Raw genomic sequence first — 18,164 nt, 5'->3', positions numbered from 1 at the left:
ATTTATTACAGTTTAGAAATTAATATGGCATTCTATTTGTTATAATGTTGCTTTTTATTCCTCTAGTTGTCTTCTTTGTTTGGTTTTGGAATTTGTTTTTAGTAGTACCTATTTCAGAAGCAGAATAAAAAACAATAGCACTTTTATATATTGAAAGTGATATCTTGACTTTTTAAGCTTAATTTTTCAAGTGACTGCATAAGCATAATTAGTGTGTTTTTGGCAGTAATGACTTTTCAGTCCTTTGTAACTAAACATTTTGCCTTTTCTCGTTTCTTTATTTTTTCCTGTTGGCATTTTCAATTTTAAATTATTAAGCAACTAATAACCAAAATAAATTTTAAGCTTCCTTTTTATTAAGAGAGACATCTGAACAATGGGAATAGAACCTAAAATGTGAAAGTTTTGATGTCTAAGAACTATGATTAGTTTTAATTGGCTTAACCATGTGTTTATACATAATGGAATTAGGCTACCACTCTTATAATCCTTCAATGAAATGTAAAAATTATTTGCTAGGATAACTATTTTTTGCATTGAAGGCATGAGCCATTAAGAAGTAATGAGAGTTCTGGTTTGAAAAACGTCTCATTACTTTTATTACTAAGTAAGCTATAAATGATTCTGAAGAATCATGAAATTCTTAGTGTTAATTATTATCTTTTATAAGTTTTAAAAGATGCTCATAAAATATATTAAAAAGCTTTGAGTAAAAAGTACACTCCTATATTTACACCACTGCTTTTAACTGTACTGTTTTGTTCTTAATGTATTTGGGTTGGAGGGGGTAGTAAGAGAACTACAATTTTCAATGAAGAAAAATCTGTGTAGTGAATGCAATTTATGTATTTAGTGAGACCCTTTTCTTAGATTATAAGTTAAAAGCACTTGAGAATCTATCTTTCCTTTCACTGAAAAATTTTAGAATAACAACTTTGCCTATTCCATGAGTATTTCTTTGCAGAAAAGTTGTTTATTTCATAGTATCAGGGGAGTATACCAAGAAAATTAGGGATCATCTTCCTTTAATGTTTTCTTTTTGTTTGTTTTTTCACATCAACATTTAGTTACTTTTTTAATATAATATGATTGTTCATACTCTTATGGACATTAAGTTAAAAGAGCAAAGTAATTAGAAAGCTTAGGGCCAGTTTCTATACTTAATCACAGATTCTGTGTTGGCTAATCCTTTGGACATACTTGCTTTTCTCCTTTATCAATTTTTGTGCATTTTTCATGGATGTGAGTTTCTGTTAAGTCATTTCAAAGCCAGAAACAAATAATTGCATTTGATTCCCCTTTTCAGTGCTCTAAGTTTGTTACATTGTAGAAAAGAAGGGAATGAGGAAAAAGTGCAGGAAAATGTGTGATTTCACTTGCTGTGTGCAGTAGTCATCCTGGTGCTGCATGTGTAGTTTGTACCCGGAGTTACAAACAGAGTCAGTGGCAGCCGCTTGCACAGGGTCAGCTGCCCCCTCGTAGGTGACCATTGCATTCCATCACATTGTGTGAGAGTTTGGACTACATTTCACTTCTTTGCTGTGTTGTTATTGTTTTTTCCTTAAAGTATAAGCTTCTAAACTTCTTAGCTTTATCTTTGTATTCCTAATCATAGACATGGAGTGAGTACTGAGTCATAAACTATTGAGAAAGTCTCCTTTGGATAAACACAAATTGTGGTAAATAGTACACACGCCCTGCTTTTGTTCTTTTTCTAAGTAAAATAAAAAGGATTCAAATAGTATAAATAGGTAAACAATAAAGAATGCTAGTTTCCTTATTTGCATGCATTTTCTTCAACCTATATCCTACCATAATTTGTTGATAGGGTTTTAGAATCCTCCCTTCATCTTCTTCCCAATAGTCGATCCCCAACAAACTTTTGCTTATTTGTTCTTGAATTAGTAAAATTTCATAATATTGAATGTCTGGAATTATTTGATGAGATGAAAAATATTGATATTATTTTGAATCATTTTTGTTAAGAACTACAGAATACATTTTTAGCTCATCACACTTGAGGTTTTAGTACTCTGTATTACAATGTGACATTTCAAAGTGTTTCATTTTAGTAAGAAATAAATCTTCAAACTGAGCTTTTGCATGTGTGGCAGGAAAGAGGTAGAGACTGTCAAATGTTCAAAGTCATATGAGAGAGGATTTTTTTCCCCCACTTTCACCGGGTACTTTTACTAGTACAATTTAGGGAAAGAAAAAACAAAACTACTTTACAAAACCAAGGAAACGGCTAAGAGCCATATTCCAATTATAGAGAATAGGCCTTAACATAGGACAAATTTCTACCACAAATTGTTCACATGTCAAGAACTTGTCTTTGTGAGAGAGCAGAAGAGAAATCACTGTTAAGTGGTCTAAAACCCTTTCTCTACCAGACTTGAGTAGAATGAAATCCTGGGGCGTTATGGGCAAGCAGATAGAAGGGTGAGAACAAGGTCTTTAAGATTTATGCACATGACAGTATAAACAATTTGTGTATTTTTCTCTATTATGTGTAATTAGTTAAGTTTTAGGGTAAAATTAAAGGATTGTATCCTCTACAAGCTTATGTCAGTGACCTAGACTTCAGTATGTATGTTCTGGGATTATTGGAAAGTGTTTTAAATCAACAAAAAGAACTGTGAGGAAAATTCTATTCTAGCTATAAACACATGTGGTCTAGATAGTATTTTCGTAAATGTTCAGTTTTGAATTACATATTATAGGGACTTTTTCTCCCCTACTCCCAGCACTTCATATTCCCTTCCTTCAAAAGTTTTAGAATGTTCATTGAATTATGTTTTCTTTATTTAATGTTACTTATGAAAATTTTTAACTAAAAATAGTGTAGAATTTTTTTAAAGATGGAAAGGCCAAGACTACATTTTTTATACTTTGCTTGACCGTACATATCTTTTCAATGAAGAATATGCATTAAGAATACCTTTGTATTTGAAGATTTCCCAATTAATTTTTGTATTTTCATTTTATAATTGAAGGATGTCATCCTTGACATGAATATAACTAGATAGATACTTCAAAGGATTTTGTGCGTGTAAATTGATGGGAGAGGAAGGAACATAAAAAATATAGAAAAGTAGTTGGAACTAACGGATTTGTTGTGGTGTCCTAAGGGCAGGTATAATCTCCAAGCTGTCAGATTCCATTACGGGGGCTGTTGTCACCTATCAGAGCTGACATGTGTGTAGCAGAGGTTAGTGTAACTGTAATGATATGTATGTTTATAGAATCTAACCCATGTGACATTTTAGATTTAATCTTTAAATTAAAAACCTTCATATAATTTATAAGCTTACTGGTTAGTATGTGATTATGTACCTTGAAAAAGGAAGATAGACTTCCTAAATCTTGCAAACTATTGGCTGGTCTACATCTATAGCATTAGCATGTGCTTTGTAACCACTCCAGGCTGTTTTCACCACAAAAGATGTATTAAGCAAGCATTCATGAATATTGCTCTGTAGCTTAGTTAATGGGTTCTAGCATTTTCAACTAAATGAACTATTTTCATCAATTGTAAGACACACTTTAAACATTTCTTTGGTAGTGCTTTTCATTGACTTCTTAGTGACACACAAGTTAGTGTTGTAACTTATAGTCAGTGGCTCCTGAGATTTGATGAATATACTAATGTACTCTTGGATTTTAATGACTTTATTTTGGTATTTTACCATTTTTGGTTTATTTTAAAAAGTCATTTATGTATTCAGTTTAAACATTTTTTATAATTTCCTACTATCTAAGAACCAAGAATTTCAAAATAAGTTTTAAATATTATAAAGGCATACAAGTATATTTTTATTTTTAAGCTTTTGGTATTCTTTTGATTTAACAATTTATTTAATATTTTAAATCTAGTTTTAATTTATAGTTATCTGCCTTAGAGAAAAATACCACACAAACAGTAGAAATGATTTTTTAATGTTAAAATTCAATATGATATGAATATGACTTGCATAAATTTATAGTAGATGTAACAGGATTTGTTAGACATACAACAGATGATTTTTAGAGATCACAAACACTTATCTTTCTCAGGCTGGATATGTATTGTTGACAGTAATATAATTAATTTTAGGACTGTGTTTTTTTGTATAATGAGGTTTTATGGACTGGGTATGAAAAACATGAAAAGACAAGAATATATTTTGTTTTTAAATAAGGAGCAACAAGAAAAACCTTAGGGAAATGTGGGGATTGTGCAGTCTAAATTCTGTCTCTAAGTTCTCTTTTTGGGTCAAAGATTTCCTATAAGTATGTTGAACTTCCTTATCTTTTTGCTTTTGGTGCTTATTGAGGACTCTGGTTGAGGAGAAGATTGGTAAATGGACAGGAAATTGGCCTAAATTTAGAAGCTGTCATCTGTACTGTAAAAAAATAAAGCATTTCCAATTAATAGGTTGAAGAATTTGGACTTACATACAAAATTCCATGTTTGGTCCCTTTGTCAACATGTTTGCAGTACACATAGAAATGTTTACACAATCACGCAAGAGATAATATGTGATCAGTGAATGTTAGAAGCAGAAAAACATATTGGCCTATTTTTTTCACAGCCTGGAATATTCTTTTTTTCTTTGTCTGCCAAACTCTTATTCACCTTTTACCTATTCGGTTCTAGTATTCCTTCTTGCCATTTAAGTTCTGTTTTAATTATAAGTTATGTATACTTATGGTAGCATGTATACACACATCTTACTGTTATCAAAATAAAATATACACACACAATAGTGCAAAAATTGTAAAACAGCTTGATAAATTTTTCTGAAGTGAATACACTAGTGTAACACCACCCGTAGGCAGAAGAATGAAAGTAGCCACCTATTTTATGTACTTCAAAGTAGATAAAAGTGTAGTGTAAGACCCAAAACTGTAAAACTACTTGAAAGTAATATAGGGGAAATGTTCCTTGACATTGGTCTTGGGAATTATTTTTTGGAAATGATACCAGAAGCACATGAAACAAAAAGAATAAACAGATTGGACAAAAAATAAATGAAAAAGCTTCTACGGAAAAAAGAAACAATCAGTAAAATGAAAAGGCAAACTACCGAATGGGAGAAAATGTTGTCAAATTGTATGATAAAGGGTTACTATCCAAAATATATAAGAAACTTATAAAATTCAATAGCAAATAAATCCAATTAAAAAAGAGAAATGACTTGAATAAAAATTTTTCAAAAGAAGATATACAGTGGCCACCAGATATATGAAAAGATGCTCAACATCATTAATCATCAGGAAAATGCAAATTATTATTACAATAAGATAATCATCACACACCTGTTAGGCTGTTGTGAAAAAGATAGGAGACAAAAGGGAACCCTTTTGCACTATTGGTAGGAATGTAAATTTTTACTACCACTATGGAAAATGGTGTGGAGGTTTCTCAGGAAATTGAAAAGGGAACTTACTGGATGACACAGCAATCCCACTTCTGGATATATATCCAAAGGAGATGAAATCACTATCTTAAAGAGATGTCTGCGCTCCTGTGTTCTTGGCAGCATTATTCTCCATAGCTAAGCCATGGAAACAACCTAAGTGTTTATCAGTGGGTGAATGGATAGAGAAAATGTGATATAACTGAATATTATTCAGCTATAAAAAAGGAAATCCAGCCATTTTCCACAATATGACAGACCTTGAGGGCGTTTATACTGGCTGTGAAATAAGTCAGAGAAAGATAAATGCTGTTTCACTTAATATATGGAGTATAAAATTGCCAAACTCAGACAGTATAATGGTGTTTGCCAGGGCCTAAGGGGAGGGGAAATGGAGACATGTTGGTCAAAGTGTACAACCTTCCAGCTACAAGATGAATGTGTTCTGGAGACTAATGTACTACATGGTGACTGTAGTTACCAATACTATATTATATATGTGTAAGCTGTTAAGAAAGTATACCTTGAATGTTATCACCACAGGTGCATGTGCATGTACATGTGCACACATGCACACACACAAGGCAATTATGTGAGGGGTTGCAGGCTTTAACTTACATTATTACAGTAATCATTTTGCAATATAGTATATGTATCAAATCACGTTGTTCACTTAAATTTATGTGTTAAGTGTCGATAATAATCTTAATAAAGCTGGGGGGAAAAGGGGAAGGAGAGATAAAATGACTTCCTCTAGGTCACAAAGTTTTAAAGGCAAAAGATAATATTGTTATTATTAATGTTTAAGTTAATGGCCAGATGAATTAGTATGGGCTAGGCTTAGGTTCCGTCAAGTCTTTTGGTTTTGCTTTCAAATGGATGAGCATTTTAAAATTGAATACACCCTATTTTTGGCACAGTGGTGTCATAAACATCTCAACTATGTCATTTTCCCACTGGACAGGCTGAAATGGGAACAGTTTGGAATGATTTTTATATTCCTAAAGGCATAAATACATATATTTAGAGAAACTTAAGTTGACAGTAAAAATATTAACAGTTAACCCATGCCCTAATACAAGTGCAGGTAGAAATAAATGCCTTATATACGTTCCAGTTCATTAAGCAAATCTGTTATTTTCTAGCTACTTTAGTTCAGAGAACTGAAATAATGATTTAGTAAAATAAATGAAGCCACTTCTCAGTACACTGAAAGTAAAGTATAGAAAGTAAAATGCTAGAATGAATTTTTAAGATTTAGTGGTATATTTTTCTTTGAAAAATTTGATTTAATTGTCATCACATTATTATCTCTGTAAGTTTATTTTAAGAGTTGGCACAGTAGTCTGTTTATAGTGATGTCGATAGCCAAGCTTTGTATTTATTATTATAATTTAATGCTGTACTCTGTAGCTTTCCTAATATTTACTACTAATAAACTTGGTTATTTTATAATTTAGTGTGACATAAACTTATAGTTTAGAAGAATTGTTTTAGAAAACATATTTATGTTTTTCATGAAAAGGGTTGTTAGTAAGTGATCTCTGGGTGTATTTAATATATCTTGTCATTTTGAATTTGTAATTTTTCGAAGCAGACTAATTTATTATACTATGAGACATTAATTCACAGTGAAATTTTCAACCCGTTTTAAATCTCAAAATTCATTATACATCCATTTATACTTAGTTCTAGTAACATATTTTGTCCATAAAATTTGCCATTGCCATTTAACTTTAGCAAGTTAACTAGGTAACTTTGGATTTGTAATATTTCACGCCTTAAACGAATTCCTTACTCTGTTTCATTACAGCTTGCCAATTACTGTTGTGTTGAAGTACAACTGTTAAATTTTGTGATCAATGTAGTTCATTTCAGAATGATAGCAGTGATATCTCTAATAATGTAAGAGGGTATATCTACAGATCTGAATTGTGCATTTGTTAAGAATTTATCATTTGCAATCTAAAAAAAAACAAAAAAAGATTATTTCCATCCTCGTAGATGACCTCAAAGCATATGTGAAATAACATAGCAAAGATGTTGATACAACAATCTGACCCCCATTTCAGTTAGCCTCTTCAAAGCACTGTTGTGTTGTGATTCCTGATATACTGGCTAAGAGTAGTTTGGGTTTCAATTTGTTACCTCATGTGTTCTTTGAATTACCCACTTACAGGATTATTTCCTAATGTAATGCCATTATAGTAGAAGATATTATTAAACTTGTCATCTTTTTCTCTGCCACAGTATGCTTTTACGACACAGATGATTCAACATGTAAAAAAAGCAAATAGATATATAATCAATGCTTCATGTCAGATGGTCTGCTTCTGTGAAGTTCTCCCAAGTACCCTGGGCCTACCCCCTGCTCTGTATGCCCTGGATCACTAGGGACACACTGTCTGCGTTCCTGTTATCTGATAGTTATGCTGTGGCATTTTTATTAGTTTTTAGTATAAAGTACTACGTATATAGTTGATTAATTAAAGGGCAGTTTTTAAAAACTGGGTATCACTGGTAAAGTTTCCTCAAAATTTGGATAGGTGCAAACAGATGATCATTCCTAGAATGAATTATTGGTTTCTTTTTCGTTTTGATTTACTGTTTTGTTCCCTTCTTTGTCTCTTTTCAAATAAAGGTCATTATCAGTATATGCAGGCTTCAGAGATAGTGTCATTTGTCTTTTACATTGTAAGATGCTTTTTTAAAAAACTTGTCTATCTTGTACACTTCACCCTACAATAGAAAGACCAACTACTTCACTGAGTTTTAAATAACTGTTTTAACACCACAACTGAGAGAAAGGTCCTCTTGAAGTGACCATTGCCTACAGTGAATTAGATATCATTCTGGGATATTTTTAACACTTTTTATTTCGTCTATACATAGGTGGCCAGTTGTATTTCTTTTTGAATGACATAGTTGAAATTTAAGTGATCTATGTGAGCTTTTCACCTTTTTAATTTTGTTATCTTGTCTTGTCTTATAGATGCTTGTGACCACACCAGAAAAATGGGATGTAGTGACAAGAAAGAGTGTTGGGGATGTAGCCGTTTCCCAAATTGTAAAGCTTCTCATTCTCGATGAAGTTCATTTGCTGCATGAAGACAGAGGACCAGTATTAGAAAGCATAGTGGCACGTACTTTACGGCAGGTAAGAGGAAGTCACTTAGAAGCTTATTTTGGAGGGATGAGTAACTTTTTAAACTTAAATGTAGCATTCAGAGAAATATTAATATGTATTGTTCATGGGATAAAGTTAATTTTACTAGGAAGAAAACTAGCTATTTTGTTTTCATGTTAAAAATAGCCTATCTTCCTTCTAAGTCTTATTTGATTGAAGTCCCTTAAACTAAAATAAATACTGGGAAACTTCTGTTCTAAACCTGTATTGTAAACCTATTCTAATACTAAGCAGTAAAAAATATGTTAGACCATCAGAGAATATTAGAGATTTCATCTAATTCTCTCCTCTCCATGCCCGACTCTTCCCCCTGAAAAAAAAAATCTGAATGATTTATATTTTTCTGATATATAAATTGAGATATTATCACCTAATATGCATAAACTTAATCATTATCTTTTAATGATTATCTCTAGTTTTAGATTCTTTTTGACCTTTTTTTAAAATGTATTTTATTGATTATATTGTTACAATAGTTCCAATTTTTCTCCCCTTTACTCCTGTCCACCCAGCATCTCCCTCCCCCAGCAGTCCACCCCCAAGTCCATACCCATGGTTCATACATACAAGCTTTCCTGCTTCACCCTTTCATATATTCTTCTTCTCTTTTTTTTTAGTAAATATGTGATTAATTAATTATTTTAACAATAAAAAAAATAACAATCCCTCCCTCTCAGATATTAAGACCCTTTGTAATCTTATTAAGGACAATGGGCGAAGGTCTCAAGCTCCTCTAGCTGCTTCAAGCTGGACATGGTCATCGTCCTACCTACCCTTGGGTCCAGAAATCCCTAATAAGAGTGGGGGTGTGGAGGGGAGGGTGGCCTTCCCACATGGGGAAGTATCGTGCAGACTCCAGGTCAGTTGGCTGTCTCTGGACAACGGCGTGCTTGGTTTAACCGGATGGCATCCTTGTGTTCTGGGGGCAACAGATTTGACAAAAAGGGTTAAAAGACATCATTCAATCCATAACCACTAGATGACAAAAGGCAGGGATTAATTTTTCAATGTTCCACATTAGGGAAAAAAGAAAAAAAAAGAAAAAGAATAAAAGGGCTCCTTTGGAGGAAGGTGTGCCAGGCACATCTCACCTGTCCAAAACCCTTTTACCCATTATACTTAGTTTGGGCTGAGGTAAATAGTTTAGGTTTCCCCCCTCTCAGACCTCTGGGTCCTTTCTGTCCAAGCCATTTGGATAGAAAAGAGAAACCAGTTTTAAAGTGAAGCCCACAGACCACCCCATTTTTCACCAACCCAGCCATTTAGTTCAGCCAAACCGTTGAATCTCAGGAGGCAGTGCTGCAGAGAGGATTAAGTGAGGCTTATGTGTACAGACAATCACTCAGGTAATGCAGTCATAGGCTTATGCCCTTTGAAAACAGAAAACACATGTTAATTTATGTAACATAACCCAAAACTAGTCTCTAAATCTGTAAGACTGTCTTATTGGAAAGACATCCAGTTGCAAGGCACTTGACATTCTTCTTGCCTGCAACTTAAATATCTTTGATGATACCACAGACATGGTTTAACTTTCAAGTGAAAACATATTTTAAATGAAAAGAAACTTTAAAGACGGTTAGCTGCACTACTTTATAGTCTACCACTGAGCATTGTGATTTTCCTTGAATCGCGATTTTTCTCCCTAAGATTACCCTCCTTGTCATTAAAGGGACTGCATTAAGTCCATTTTTAATTTATCCTGTTCATTTGCATAAACACAACAAGAGCATAAAATGATTACTTATGATCTTTAGTTCCGCTTTGCTGGAACTTACCCAAGGAACATTTAGGGTGACCTTCAGTCTGCCCTTCAAGGCACAGAAGCAGAACCACATACCTGGCTTTCAGCCTTGTCTGTAAACACCTGTCTTTTCCAAGTCCTTCTGATTTTTCATTGTGCCTTAAGGTCCCATCTAGCCATTTTTTCAGGAAAACAACCTTCATTCCTTCCCTGGAAAGATTGCCATGGACCGCGCATCCATCCAAGGTACCAGGCATTTTATCTCATGGACTTTTATTACCTTTGAAAGTCAATCGCAGTTCCTCAGGGCTTTTTAGTAACAACCAAAGCCCAAGTATGTCTCCTTTAGGCATGACATTCCAGTCAAAATCTTAGTTTAAAAAAAAAAAAAAAACAACCTCTATTAACAACTGGTCTTATTAGTTTTATGCAAAGAAACTTATGTCATTACTTACTTCTTTAGAATGCCAAACTCTGGAGAGGTCAGATAGAGAGAAAAATATACAGTGTGAAGGAAAATCCTTGTCCTTCTAATATTCACTGAACTTGCATTTCTATTCTTTATATTTTCTTTTTTTCCCCCACTAAAAATTTTTTTGTTTGTTTTTCCATAAAAGTTGTCCCACTTTTTTCCCCCTCTTGCTTCCCTGCACCCTGCCCCACCCTTGTCCCACATTCAGTCCAGTTGTCCATGGTCATGGGTCATTTATACATGTTCTTTGACTAGACCCTTCCCCTTCTTACCCCCTTCTCTCCCTCCCATCTCCCCCTTTGTTACTCTTAGTTTATTCCTTGTTTACATACCTCTGGTTGAATTTTACTCATTTGTTTGTGTTGTTCATTAGTTTCCTGTAATAGGTGATAGCATAAGTTTTTTTTTTTTTCTTTTTTGTTGTTGTTTCCCGGCTTATTTCGCTAAGCATAATTCTCTGTAGTTCCAACCATGTTGTTGCAAATGGTAGAAGTTCTTTCTTTCTTTCAGTACTTATTCATTGTCATTTTCCCCCTTTGTACTCGTGTTCCTTTCTGTCTCTCTCTGTTTCTTCATCTTCTTAAAGCAGACCCTTTAGCATCTCTTGCAATGCTGGTTTGGTGGAGAAGTATTCTTTTAGCCTTCTTTTGTCTTGGAAACTCCTTATTTCACCTTCCATTTTGAATGAGAGCCTGCTGGGTAGAGTATTCTTGGTTGTAGGCCTTTGTTTTTCATTGCTTGGAATATTTTTTGCCATTCCCTTCTGGCTTGTAGTGTTTCTGCTGAGAAATCTGATGATAGCCTTATTGGAGCTCCCTTGTATGTTATTAGTTGTTTCTCTCTTGCTGCTTTTAGGATTCTCTCTTTGTCTTTGAATGTTGCCATTTTAATTATGATGTGTCTTGAAGTGGGCCTGTTGGGGTTCATCTTCATTGGGACCCTCTGTGCGTCCTGGACTTGCATGACTCTTTCTCTCCTCATTTTAGGGAAGTTTTCTGTCATTAGTTTTTCAAAAAGGTTTTCTATCCCTTGCTTTTCTTCTTCTCCTTCTGGAATTCCTATGATACGGATATTATTACATTTCATGTTATCCTGCAGCTGTCTTAGAACCTCTTCAGTCTTGTTCAGTCTTTTTTCATTTTGTTGCACTGTCTGGGAGTTTATGTCTACATTGTCCTCCAGCTTGCTGATCCGATCTTCTGCTTCCTCTAGCCTGCTTTTAATTCCTTCTACTGTGTTCTTCAATTCAGAGATCGTATTCTTCATTTCCTCCTGGCTCTTATTGAAAGCTTCCATGTCCTTTTTCATGCTGGTGTAATTCTCAGTAAGTTCCTTATAGTTCTTCTGGAGTTCCCTGTAGTTTTTCTGGAGTTCTTTGTAGTTTCCGCTGAGCTCATTGAGCTTCTCCATAATCCATGTTTTGAATTCCATATCTGATAGTTTGCTCCCCTCTATTTCATTTACCACTCTTTCTGGGAATTCTACCTTTCCTTTCGATGGGGGGTTGTTTCTCTGTCTCCCCATTTTTGTGACTCCTATTGTTTGTTGGTGCTTCTTAGAATCTAGATTTTTTGGTTATTCTTAAATAGTCCAAACCAAAAACTGGTAGATTTACCAAAGTCTTGTGATTATTGTCAGTGAACTCCTTTTTTTATTAAGTGAAGAGTTACCTTAGAATACTGGTGATATTAAAATGATGTTTTTTATTAAATTGTACATGTATGGAAAATAGATGACTTAGTTTTTCAGCCTAATTAAGATTTCTAATTCCTTGACTCCTCTCTTTTACTATCTTTTATTTATATTCTCCTGGCCTTATTTTCTTTATGAAATAACCAAGATTCCTTGACCATTTTTTCTTTTGTTAGTGACCTTAAGTTATCCCCTGACTACCTGGCAAAATTCCAACCATGAATCAATCAAATGATGTCTGTACTTCCAGCCAGTTTGCTAAACACTAGCAGAGATGACACAATGATGTAGACTAGGGTTGCAGGCTGGAATTTAAGAGGATGGTTAGGGTTACCCTGTAACTTCCAAGCAGCTTTTCTTTTTCCACAGTAATAACCTCCAGGTTACGCTGGACCCTCCCCTAACACTTCTCCACCCTGTCATGCCTCATTCTTACATAACAATACTTTTTACTGAACAAAAATAGAGGCTTTTGTGCTTGAGCTCCTTCAATTTGCATCCCTTTCCTCTTCTCCCCACCCAGAAAAAAATTCAAATCCCACCACACAGATATACTCATTCCTTCCCTTGTCCTTTATTTAGAGGCCTCTTCTTACCCTTGCCTTGAACTCCATTCATTTTATAATCTCCAGTTAGTTACTCCTGTTCTTCCTCCTGTGCCTTTAACTTCTCCTTCTCAGCAGGCACTCTTTCTTCAGCTTCACCTCCAAAAAGTTAAAATGTAAGACACAATAACAAAATGTTTGTAGCACATAAAATAGAGCTTAAATGCTCATTATATCTGAAATGGTTATTATAAATTTAATGAGAAACATATTATTAAAATTTGGAAAAAACATTATGCAGTAGAAATAAAAATGCTAAGAATCATAGAAAATATGCTTAAAGGGAATTCAAATTGCCATGAAACATTTCTCTTCTGCCACATTAGCAAAAGTGAAAAAAGAATAATTTGAAAACACTCACTAAAATCAACTCTGTTTTTACTTCTAGAAATCTAATGTATGGCAATGACAACACAAACACAGTATTAACACCAGTATTCCCTGAAGCCTACTTTAATGTAGAATATGTCAGAAACAACCCAATGTCTAACAAAAGAAGAAATAGTTTAATAAATTACATTCATCAATAAAATACTACTCTAAGCCCTGGCTGCTGTGGCTCAGTGGATTGAGCGTCGGCCTGTGAGCGAAGTGTCGCTGGTTCGATTCCCAGTCAGGGCACATGACTGGGCTGCACGTCAGGTCCCCAGTTGGGGGCGTGAGAGGCAACCACACAGTAATGTTTCTCTCCCTCTCTTTCTCCTTTCCCGTCTCTCTAAAAATAAATAAATAAATAAATTATTTTAAAAAATAATAAAATAAAATAAAATACTACTCTGCAACCTTTAAAAAGAGATGGAGCTATATGAACTAGGCTTAAAAGATACCCATTTTATATTCACTGAAAAGGCAAGCTGTCCTGTAATGATGCAATTCCATTTGTGTTAAGGAAGATGCAGAGTATATTTATTCTCTTTTATTCATTTAGTGAACATTATGCAACACTTACTATTTGCTAGCCCTATAGTTCTAGGTTTTGCTTACATTTAGATTTTAGGCTGGGGTAGAGTAGGTTGCATTTACATAGAAGGCTATGCAACAAGCTAGAAAACTAGTTTTATAGTAAGGTTAGAATTAGAGGTTTTGTTACTTACATGTTTATGTTTTACCACATAAATTATAAATATGTGTATAGACACACAGATACACATATATATAACACAAAAGGTTGAAATAGTCAAAGTTAGACACAGAAAACTCAGATTTTTGCCAATATCCAACTTAAGAGTAATTTTAGGGATGCAGGTATTCGTAAGACAGGTAAAGAAAACTTTGAGACATCTGAAGCTGTGATCACTGCTCTATAGGCCCTTTCTTGCTGTAGTCGATCTGCTCTGACCCAAGTTTTACATAAAAGATCTCAAAAGAAGTATGCAGAGAATCACTTACACAAAAGAGAACATTTTATCATGAGATGTTTTGATTTTATACCCTGGTACTTATATACTTTAGTGATGTTTTTTAGGGAGCCATGCCACATGAATCCATATTCCAGGTATATTTAGATTAAGCCACCTAGAGAGAGACCATATCCATCAGCTAAAAACATTATGAAGATAAGGATTTTCCTGCAACTATAGTACATTAGAGGTCAAGTAAATACCATTAGTACATTTACCAGGAGGTCTATCATCAGTACGTTTACTGGGGTATTTGACCAGAACATCTTTCTTTTTTGAGTATTCCTAGTTGAGGGAGAAAATAGATCTATATATGTACATAAACACATACAACATATTGTATCATATATAAGGTATATTTTGAAACAATAATTATAAATTTATAAATATTTTATAAATTATTTGTAAATCCATAATGGTGTAATTTTATAAATATGACCTGTATAAAGCTAAATATGTAAAATAAATATATAAAATTGTTATAGGTTTATTATATATAATTATGTAAATACATGTATTAATATATAGAAATATACAATATATCATATCTAATATACATATATTAATATATAGTACACATTGGCATCTCAATAATATCAAATTTCAATTATATAGTTTATTACTACTGTGCTCATAAATCTTTGGTGACTTGCTGTTTTTATCTTAAGAAAAATGTTCAAATTGCTTAGCTGGACAGTAAAGGCTAACGAAACCCTAATCTGTCCAATTTTAACTTCTGCATGTCATTTAGCTACCATAGGTTCCAGCTACACAAAACTTTGTTCCTTCTTCACTTCCTTTCCAGTACCACTGACCCTTTTTCAGAGATGAAACTTGTCATACTTGACTCAGAGTATATTTTTGGTTATGAGATTGAGAATTATAACTGAAAATTTATATATCTTCATCATTCTCATCCATCTGTTGGAAACCTTCTATTCTTTTGAATCTGCCAAATATGGCTTCTATGAAATGTTTCCTAGTTAACCTTTTTTGGGGTTCCCTTTATACTCCCTTTCTTTGCACATTTTTAGCATTTATCAGTTTCCTTTATAATTTCACAAATTACTATAATTAATTCTACTTTCATCTGTATCCCCTACTAGATTTTAATTTCCCTGACAGAAGGGTCTGGGTGATTCTTCTCATATTTGAGAATACTAGAACAGTGCTCTCAACTATTGTTATTAAATAGCAAAGGAGCTCTTTTTATTTGTTCCTTGTAATTACCAGATTGTCCCAGTAGACGGCAGTGTTTTACATAGCACTTCAACATTGGTAACTAACAAGCGGCAGAGGGAGCTATTCTAATGCAATGTAGGTTCTGTTCTGGTTCTGAGTTGCATTGTGGTATTAAAAAGTAAATTCACAAAACACTTGGCAAAATTGAGAGAAATATGGAAAAGAGAAAAGTGAATAAGGAAACTATTCAAACTTAGATTTTTATGTGAGGGAAAACGTAATAAAAATGTGCTGCCTCGTTTTGAGGTTAATGATAAAGAGGAAGCTGAAAAATACTAATTTTTATCATTTTAACAATAATTTTTAGGTGAATATATATAGTGTATAGAGCTTTGAGACTTGGCTTAGGGTAAGGTATAAAGTTCCAAATTATCCCTATTTAAAAAGAAGTGTTTCTTATATAGGCTTATCTATATTGAGAAGGATAGGATTATGCTTTTTAGATTAAAAAATACAGTTTTCTTAAAAATGGATTTTTAGCAGAAAAGTATCTCTGATCTTTGTAGGGTACCATCTATTTTTAAAGTACTTAAAATATATTTAATAACTCTTGTGTTGCAAATAATGATTTTAAAACCAAAAATCAGTTTTATTTCTTTTCAAATCACCATCATTGCTACTTAGAACTATTGTATAATTAAAGATCACCATTCTAATTGTCATAAAGTATTTTTATCACAACCTGCAAGGGAGATTTCTTAAATAATGGATGTGGTAATCTTTTCTTCTTATTTAGAGTTTCTTAGTTTTTAATTAGTTTGGGTTTGGGGGTTTTTGCTGATATCCATGAGATTTTTTTTTAGTGGAAACAAATTCATCGTAACAAGTGGTACATGTATTTGTCCTTTAATTTTCATCCATATCTATCTGTATGTGTGAATCTGTGTCTTACTCAATAGAGTATCTCCATTGACTAAAGGTTAAGGCCTAGGCCAATGTTGATGGATGGATGATTCTGAAAGTATTCATATTACTCACAGTAGCCTACTTTGCTTATACACATTGAGTCTTCTTGAGTGAGCAAACTTATCAACAGATTTTTCAGAAATGTGCTTTGAAGTTGTTGTTAGTGGCATCATGGGATCATGATAATATATTTTAATTATGAAATGAGTAGAGTTTTTTGGCCATTCCTTGTTTTGTCTTTCTAGGTATATAACATTGTCATCAGATAACATGACCTATATTACTTTTAGTTTATGGAATAAATTGTAGTTTTTTGGTGACCTTGATGCATTTTTAGGAAAAAAGAAGAAAACATTAATAAAAATTTTCCAGTTCAGGAAGACTACTAAACTTACATTTTTAATTATTTTATATCATCCCAGATGTCACGTTTAGGCCAGTTTTCTTTCATATGATCTATCTTTCAGGTTATGTATTATTATTTTGTATTCCTTGGGGAATCTTGTTTTATTGTGAATGTTTCATACTTTATATTTACTAAAACTTATTTTAAGCTTAATAAAAATCCAGATGTGTTGAATTTACCTCAAACATTATTTAAAATAATCTATATAGGTTGAATCCACACAGAGTATGATAAGGATTCTTGGACTCTCTGCAACCTTACCCAACTACCTCGATGTTGCTATGTTTTTACATGTTAATCCCAACATTGGACTTTTCTACTTTGATGGCCGTTTTCGACCAGTTCCTCTTGGACAGACATTTCTGGGGGTTAAAAGTGCAAATAAGGTAAATATTGATTTAATAATTATACTATTTTTGAAAATATTTCTGTTGATGTGTTGTTTAATACTTACCATTTCAGTAGTATTATAAATATAACATCCTAGCAATTTCTCAGCTATATGTAGGAGAGTAATTCCTCCTCCAAGAAGTTGCTTATAGTAGTTTGCATTGCTATTATCAATGTATATTTTGTGTTCTTAGCTAATACAAGCTATATATAAAAATATATATTTCAAAAGTGTATTTTGATATGATTGAGGGTCAGTATTGAATGATAAAAGGTATCATTAAACCAGTAATACATATTTTGGTGTATTATTTATCTAAAATAACCTTATGTTCAAGTAAAATATAATTTCATGGTAGCAACTATTAATGGAGATGCTCTATTTAACTTATATAAATACGTTATAATTACTGTATTAATTATATGTATATATACATATAAGTGGCATTTCTCATATTTCTAATACATTAAAATGTTGTTTATTTCATTTGTTAGTAGTATTACCAGGTATTATTTGCACAATTAGGGTGCTTAGTTTGGACTTTTATTTTAAAATATCATGAAGGACTACTTTGCATTAAATTTATACATTTATCATTCTGTTTAACCACATTTTTTTTCTGTAGAAGAAATATCTTCAGGACAGTTTTCACCTCTGTAAATATGACCTCTTTATAAAAAAGTAAAAGATGGAGTCATGTATTACTACATCAATTTT

The 18,164-nt window shown here is 32.9% G+C and overlaps 1 protein-coding gene across 1 annotated transcript in view; it reads left to right on the top strand.

The window, feature by feature from the left end:
- ASCC3 (activating signal cointegrator 1 complex subunit 3) overlaps positions 1–18,164 on the top strand; it is a 294,604-nt gene that overhangs the window by 89,652 nt on the left and 186,788 nt on the right. Inside the window, exons 11-12 of the mRNA XM_090279704.1 lie at positions 8,395–8,559; positions 17,266–17,442. Coding sequence (XP_090135830.1) covers positions 8,395–8,559; positions 17,266–17,442 — 342 coding nt within the window. The remainder of the gene's footprint in view (positions 1–8,394; positions 8,560–17,265; positions 17,443–18,164) is intronic.

The sequence above is a fragment of the Furipterus horrens genome, unplaced genomic scaffold (genome assembly GCF_987537825.1).
Source record: "Furipterus horrens unplaced genomic scaffold, mFurHor1.1.pri manual_scaffold_6, whole genome shotgun sequence".
Classification (NCBI taxonomy): domain Eukaryota; kingdom Metazoa; phylum Chordata; class Mammalia; order Chiroptera; family Furipteridae; genus Furipterus; species Furipterus horrens.
The sequence above is the reverse complement of the archived record's forward strand: the minus strand, read 5'-3'. Positions and strand labels throughout refer to the sequence as shown.